The following is a 7,845-nucleotide window of genomic DNA, read 5'->3' on the forward strand; positions in this document are numbered from 1 at the left end:
CAAAAAAAAAAAAAAAAAAAAGATTCGGAAATCTTACTGTGAGTTCAGCCTCGGGCCAAGCCTTATGAAGATCCCAAGCTGACATCATGGGACAGCAAACATCATATCTACCCTGCAAAATCAAACAAATGGCATATGTGTGTGTGTTGTAATCAGACAAGAACGGTGTATTGCAATAAGCCAGCATTCAGATTTCAGAATAAGAATTTATAAACATCTAGGGCCCGCTTACTAACTGAAAATCTTCTCCCGTTAAACTGGAGAATAGAAAACAGAAAACATGTTTACTAGCACAGCTTTCCATTTTGAAAAATGAAAATATTTTCCAGTTTTCTAGAAAACCGGAGAACTTTTAACATCTTACAACTTCAAGTTATATCTTCCTCCAGAGAAGTACCGGAGTGACTCTAAGATTGCGGTTATAGTAGTGAATGGGTATAAAGGAGAAAATAGTTATATGACTAAGATTTTATACCACGCACCTGAACAATCATGGTTTTGATGTGCTGTATCTTTTCAAGATTGTCTAGCAGGAAAGAATCCGAAGGGAAGAATCCCTTGTTGATAAAGTAGTGGTTCTCGATCCTTGCAAATGCCTGGTGGAGCATAATACGCAAAATCGACAATTTTCAACTTTCAAGGAACATTTACATTTCAAATTCCAGAAGGTTACCAAATTAACAGATCGTCAAAGTTCTCACCAGCGAAAAGTTGTCATCATCTCCTCTCTTTACGTTTTCTTCATTAGGGAGAAGATGAGCAGTCATCATTTCCCATTTGGTCCATGCCTTAGCTGCTGCATTCTAAAGAACTTAGAACTTCAGAAAATCGTTTTTAAAAAGTGAAAATGTTTGTTAAAAACTTAGAACTGTATAACATTAATCATGCACATGGAAAAGGCACTGGAATAATGGGTTCTGCAAGTATAATAGGTCATGAAAGATTGAAACAAGGCATGTGTACCATGAAGCATAAAATTCATCTTACTTGTGTTTCGGGATCATCGGAATTTAATCTCTTGTGGTATGCCTCAACTAGGCAATTTCTTTCATTTTCGGGAATCAAATCTCTGAAAGGCTCCCATGCTGCAGCAAACAACAAACTAGTGCAATTGTCAAAGAGAAATCAAATCACTCCGTTGAACACAATGGAGTGTTGGGAGCGGTAGAGGGGTCGGGGGTTATTAAGCCTCATAACAACAATTTTGGTTCCCCTAGCAACCCTTCCACCGCAATTATTGCTTTAAAAGGTTACTAAATATAAATCTGGTGTTATAAACCATACCATCGGGAAATATTGCAGCAGCACCACCCTCATAAAACCAATCAATTTCCTTCTTCCTCAATAAAAATATCCCTCTGAGGACCAAGCCAGTAACCTTAAACGAAGTGTGAAAAAGGCCAAGGATAAAATTCCAATTGATTCATACACCTTATAACAATTTAATCTATAATGTTTTGGATTCATTTATCAAAGCTTAGATCAGAGAAGTCTGAACATGATAGAAAAGTAGTTAACCTTGTCGGGATGTGATTGGCTATATGCAAGAGCAAGTGTGCTACCCCACGATCCACCAAAGACCTGGAAAAATTATAACTGTGAATAGTTGTGAAGGAGCATCTATTGAACGAAATCTATACAATAAATCATTTCTACCTGCCATTCTGGGATTTCCAAGTGCTCTCTTAGTTTTTCAATATCCGCAACAAGGTCCCACGTAGTATTCTCCTCCAAGCAAGCATGGGGGGTACTTTTACCCGCACCTCTCTGGAAGAAGACCATACAGACATGAAAATGATCCTGACTTGAGCACAAAAATTCCTCCTTTAACAAAGCATCCACATTATTACCTGATCAAATAGAATGATCCGGTAGAACTCAGGATCAAAGAATCTCCTGTTACTTGGTGAAGTTCCACCCCCTGGACCTCCATGGAGAAAAACAACAGGCTGTAAAGCACAAAACATCTTCAGAACACATTGCAATACCGATTCGTCAATATACATATCATAACTAGCAAATCACCTAAAGCAGATAACGGTATAGGATTATAGCTTTATTGCATTATGCATTAGCACAAAAAGGCCAACCACAATTGCGAAGAGAATGTCTTGTGCTAAACTACAGCTATCTAAGGTGGCTATTTTTCTGATGAAGCAAAGCAAAAAGTGTAACTGAATAGAATGCTTTGATGGCCAAAGGCCTTGTGGTCGAGCAGCATAGCTGTGACTTATCAAATGAGAGGTCTCAGGTTTGAACCCCAATAGGGACACAGTAGGGACATTGGCTCTTTGTGCTTAAGTAAGTTGAGAAAGTATGTATGAACAGATACTATATTGTAAATATGTAAATAGTACTAAAAAAAATGCTCTGATGCTTATCCACATGGATGGTCAATATTTTCTTTCAAAGATTAAAATCATGATGATCTCAGAAACCTCATTAAACATCATGATACAAGTTAATCCACACTAATCATAAACATAGTCCATTGGAAGGGGAACAAGGAAGCTCACATGCCCACTGGGATTACCAGACTGCTCCCAGTATATGCTGTGAAGATCAGAAACCTTCAAGAAACCCGTACTATATGGCTCTATTGCCGGGTAAAGATTCCTATTTAATTCCAATGAATCTTTCTTCAAATCCATTAGTTCCTCGTCAACCTTGAAATCCAGATTCTGAGAACGCAACACTAAATTCCGTCTCCCTACAAACTTACAACAAAACCATGTAATTATTTCAACCAATAAAATATATATATGAAGTACAAAAACTAACCCGTTGACCTTCCCCTTCTAACAAGTATTCTTATAGGCACCGAACAAAAAAAAAAAAAAAAAAAAAAACAAACTTTCTTTAAAAAAAAACAAATCTTTTCTTCAGTTTTTACAGTACAATTTTGCAGAAGTTCATGATTTTTACCCTTCTGGTGATCGACAACGATGGAATAAAATATTGGCTTATCAGTTGTGTACGAACTAATGAGAATGAATTTGAAGAGAATAAGATAAAGACCTGAGCGTAGGTTAAGATTTGTGTGGTGGAAGGAGAAGATTGGTTGATGAAATGAGAGCGGAGAATACTTTCGCGGCGGTGTAGCAGGCGGCGAGTGAAAGTGAAGAAGGATCTTTGAGTGAAAAGCCGTTCCTATCTTCATTTGTTCGGTTCATGACCCGGGTTTATGCTCATTAATTATACCAACATTTTTACCATGATGACACTATTTTCGGATTTTCCTAGATAAGAGAATTCCACCCTCTCTCTCTCTAGGTATATATTTATTTATTTGTATATAGAGATCTCCAATAATGAAATTTTTTATTAAGTTCTTTTTATCTATACGAGCAAAAATTCATGAAAAAAAGAAAATTTTATTCAATTGATCATGTTATTGACTTGAAATTACAATGTTATAAGTTTGACTTCAGTGAAATTTATTGATCTTTTTTATTTGAGTTGATCAGCTATGAGCAACTTAAGATAATTTATCTCGTTATACTATTATACCGACTAAGATCACAATGTAGTGTTTACCTAATACACAAATTTAAATATGATTACGAATTTTTCTCATCATTTAAAAAAAATCATAAAAAGTTGCATTGGATGCTCTAATACACACTACATAAATATAAAATTTATATACAAAGCTATGTGAATGGGACAAAATGCATTTTAGAATTACATTCCATTCACTTCTAGAAAATAGAATCTTAACTTAAGATATCTAATAGCACTTCAAAAGAGCATTTTATATAAGGTTGGACCAAAACTATTGGCTCCGGCACCCAAAATCATAGGACTGAGGTTCCTATTATCACTGGGGAAAATTGTTGCAACATAGCTGCTAACTCTTGATTTCCCAGTTCAATGAACCCTAGTTTGAACATCCAGAACTTCAAGATTTGGCCTCAGAATTTCTCATTATCATCCTCAGAGTTCACAACTATGCCTGTGAGCTTACAGGGGTCAGCATCTTCCAGCATCTGGACTACCATCCTCATGGAAGGTCTCAGTGATGGCAGCCTAGCAGTACAATGCATTGCAATCTTCAGAACCTTGACAGCATCTTCTTTGAACCCTACTGAAAAGCTGGAATCCACCATGTCCATCATGCTCTCTTTGTTTCCCATCAGCCTGCTACATACCCACTGAGCTATATTATTGTTCTCCCCAAATTCTGGCTCCACCGGCTTCTTCCCCGTCACCAGCTCCATCAACACCACTCCAAAGCTGTACACGTCGCTTTTCTCGTTCACTTTGCTTGTGTAAGCGTATTCTATACAAGAATGAAAAGGAATAAGTAATGTCATTGCATAGAGATATATGGCAAATACTTAACAATTGAGTGACGAAAGAAACCCGTAACCACTACTCCAGGGTATGCACGGGTAAATCCTATCTTTTGACCTTAGTCGAGACCACAAAGAAGTAAACCAGTCTAGGTTGCCCATAGTTGACTGGTTCAAATATCAATAGGTCGTGGCTACTAAAACAACAGTCCAACCAATTTGACCTTATTTTTATCCAATATTTAACAGTTTGAGTGACGAGGAAAACTTATAGCCACTACCGCTAGAAAATACTTAACAGTTGATACTACTAGAAGTAATATTTACCTGGCGCAATATAACCATGTGTTCCTGCTATGACACATGAAGTGTCAATAGAGGCTATGGAGGCCTCCAAAATCTTCGCCAGTCCGAAATCTGCAATCTTAGGCTTCATTTTCTCGTCCAAGAGAATATTGCAAGACTTGACATCTCGGTGGATCATGGCGTGGTCGCACCCGTGGTGCAAATATTCCAGGCCACGGGCAGCGCCTAACGCGATCTCATATCTCACCAACCAATCCATCTTGGTTTTATTGCTGGAATGCAGACGGTCCCATAAGCTTCCATTAGGCAAATATTCATAAACAAGAAGATTCGAGTCCTCGCTCGTGATGCTGCAGTAGAGTTTCACCACGTTCACGTGCCGGATTGAGCTCAGGGCAGCCACCTCTGCATCATACTCCTTTGACCGCCGGTCTTTCCTGACTGAGAGCATGGGGGAGCTGCTGAGAGAACGCCTGTGATCGGCGCCGGGATTTTCTGATTTCCAGATGTGCTTGACTGCTAGTTGTTTCCCATTGTCAAGGACAATCTTGTAGACATTTCCTGACCCACCTTTTCCAATCAAATTTTCTTGCTTTAATGCCTTGACTACTTGATCCTCACTGAAGCTCAAGATGTGGAACTGTTTTATATTCCAAGAATCACTTTTCCTTGCTGGGATTTGCTGATTTTTGTGTTTAGATTTGGTGAACACAAAACAAGCTCCCAGAATGATCAGAACAACTATTCCAACCAGCAAGCAAATTATGACTGTTCTGTGCCCTTTCGACCTGCTAGAATGGGATGAACATGGCCTGACACCACTTCTGGTGTCTTCACTGCAGAGCCCAGGATTTCCAGAAAAGCTTCCATTGAATGCCACCATTGACAAAGAGCTTGGTATGTGGCCTGTCAGTCTATTGTTGGAGAAATCAAGAAGGCTAAGCCTCAATGACGAAAGGGCTACTGGGATCTCACCAGAAAGCTGGTTATCAGAGAGATTCAGAGAGTTCAGGCTAGTCAAAGAGCCAATACTGGCTGGAATTTCCCCAGAAAGGGAATTTCCAGCAAGGTTTATTTCATTTAAGGAAACACATGACCCTATTGAAACAGGAATGTTGCCAGAAAACAAGTTGTGGTCGAGAATAAGACTATTTAGCTTCTTGAGTTCACCTATATTCTCTGGGATTCCACCAGAGAAGTTATTTGAGCTCAGATTGATTGAAACCAGTGAAGAAGCCTCTGATAATCTCTCTGGCAATGGACCATTGAACCTATTATTTGCCAGAAACACCTGTGCTAAAGATTTAGCTTCTCCAATACCCGAGGCAATAGGGCCTTCAAATTGATTCAATCTGAGATCAATGATCTCTAAACTTGGCAGACTCCAAATTCCTACTGGGACTGTGCCTGAAAGTGAATTGTTGTTCGCCCTTAAACGTACCAATGTCGAACAGCCTGCATAATTTCCAGGAATCCCACCTGTGAACTTGTTCTGAAGCACTAAAAGATCAGTCAGCTGGCCCTGCTTGCACATGTCAGGGGGTATGGGACCAGTGAAAAAATTCTCAGAAATATCAATGAATTGAAAAGGTGCCCAAGACCCAATCTTCTGAGGAACTGTGCCAGTGAATCTGTTTCTATAAAGTGAGAGTTCAACAAGGGATTTAAACTCTCCAAACTCAACTGGAATTTCACCTGATAAATTGTTCCCATACATCTGAAAGGATTGAAGTTGGGTTAAGGATTTGAGCTCAGAGATATCACCTTCAATATAGTTGGCTGAAGCATCAAAGTAGACAAGGTTAGTGAGATTCCCAAACCCCACTGGTATCTTCCCTGTGAGCTGATTCTCATGCAGCTCAAGCTCCCAAAGCCTGGTAAGTTTCGTGATTCCATCAGGGATTTTTCCAGACAGATAAGAATTCTGCGAAATCTGAAGATTCTCAAGCAGAGTTAAATTCCCAATTCCCTCTGGAATTTCGCCCTCAATGCTAGCATTTGTCAGGTAAAGCCAATACAACTTCTCCAGCTTCAGAACCTCCAGGGGAAATGGACTTTTCTCGAACACATTATCTCCCAAACTCAAGAAACCTAGGCTCGTCATATTCTCAAGCGATTTCCAGGGGAAACGACCTGAAAGAGAAGTCGCATTGAGATTCAAAAACTTGAGCTGATTCAACACAGACAAATCCGGAAATTCCCCTGAAAACGAGTTGTTGCTCAAGTCCAGGTACTCCAATCTGCTGCAATTCCTCAAGTGATCAGTAACCCTCCCGTACAAGAAATTCGCCCCGAGATCGAGCTTCTCCAGAGACTCAAGCCCGCAAACCGAATCAAACGAAACAATCCCCGACAGCTCTTCTTGTGGAAGGCTGATTTCCTTAACCATTCGGTTAGAATCACAGACTATCCCCGTGAAGTTGCACAATCTATTCCGAGTCGTCCATGAATCAAACACGCGCGAACTTTCATCTTTCAGGGACGACTTGAACTGCATAAGTAGTTGAAAATCATCACCTCTACTGGACTGCAAAACCATACAGAGAGATACCAGAAACATGAAACCCCTCGGAAATAGCCATCGCCGGAAAAAACTGCCCGCCGGCATTTCGATGGAGAGAGAGATAAGGTTTGTTACGTCGGTGAAATTCCAGAACGGAATCAAGAAAAAAAAAACCATTCAATTTTGGCTGAGGTTGTTAATTGATGGCGGGTGCAGTGGCGGCCATGACTCGTGACGAACTTTCACACTAACCATTTTTTAGTTATATATTTGCATGTGACAAAATGAACATTGTGGACAAAATGGATGTATGCTTTCAATTCTCTTACATACCAGCTGACATTAGCATTAGATATTCCAACTTGGTTTTTAATAAGCCTACCAACCAAAAAGAAGGTTTGACATATCTAATGACGACTTTGAGGAGCTTTTATGTAAATCAAATCATCTAAATCTGATAAGAAAAGAAGAATTAATTACTGAAATCGTCCACTAATTATAGCAAAATTATCAATTTTGGTCTTTGATTATTTCTTTTGTCTAATTAAGTCCTTCAATTTTAAAAATAATAACTAATTTGATCATCCGTTTATTTAGCCGTCAGAAGTCCGTTTACTCAAGACTAAATTGATAATTTTGTTATAATCAATGGATCATTTCAGTAATTAACTTTTTGATTTAATAAGAGAGAAAATGGTGCATGTGATGACCGAAATGATCCTTTAAAAAAAAAAAAAAAAA

The 7,845-nt window shown here is 39.0% G+C and overlaps 2 protein-coding genes across 2 annotated transcripts in view; both read right to left on the reverse strand.

Annotated features, from left to right (window-relative positions):
- LOC116028473 (proline iminopeptidase) overlaps window positions 1–3,186 on the reverse strand; it is a 4,894-nt gene extending 1,708 nt beyond the window's left edge. Inside the window, exons 1-10 of the mRNA XM_031270192.1 lie at window positions 3,019–3,186; window positions 2,517–2,710; window positions 1,851–1,949; window positions 1,657–1,767; window positions 1,519–1,581; window positions 1,285–1,378; window positions 988–1,085; window positions 702–803; window positions 483–596; window positions 38–112 (exon numbers count right to left, since the gene is read on the reverse strand). Coding sequence (XP_031126052.1) covers window positions 38–112; window positions 483–596; window positions 702–803; window positions 988–1,085; window positions 1,285–1,378; window positions 1,519–1,581; window positions 1,657–1,767; window positions 1,851–1,949; window positions 2,517–2,710; window positions 3,019–3,160 — 1,092 coding nt within the window. The 5' untranslated portion in view covers window positions 3,161–3,186. The remainder of the gene's footprint in view (window positions 1–37; window positions 113–482; window positions 597–701; window positions 804–987; window positions 1,086–1,284; window positions 1,379–1,518; window positions 1,582–1,656; window positions 1,768–1,850; window positions 1,950–2,516; window positions 2,711–3,018) is intronic.
- A 369-nt stretch (window positions 3,187–3,555) lies between these two features.
- Window positions 3,556–7,393, reverse strand: LOC116030362 (receptor-like protein kinase 7). The gene is made up of 2 exons (XM_031272591.1): window positions 4,623–7,393; window positions 3,556–4,282 (listed from the first exon to the last, which is right to left on the reverse strand). Exons 1-2 carry the CDS (start codon window positions 7,279–7,281, stop codon window positions 3,915–3,917), a joined length of 3,027 nt encoding a protein of 1,008 aa, XP_031128451.1. The 5' UTR covers window positions 7,282–7,393; the 3' UTR covers window positions 3,556–3,914.
- Window positions 7,394–7,845: the final 452 nt, after the last annotated feature.

This window comes from Ipomoea triloba, chromosome 9, assembly GCF_003576645.1.
Source record: "Ipomoea triloba cultivar NCNSP0323 chromosome 9, ASM357664v1".
Classification (NCBI taxonomy): Eukaryota; Viridiplantae; Streptophyta; class Magnoliopsida; order Solanales; family Convolvulaceae; genus Ipomoea; species Ipomoea triloba.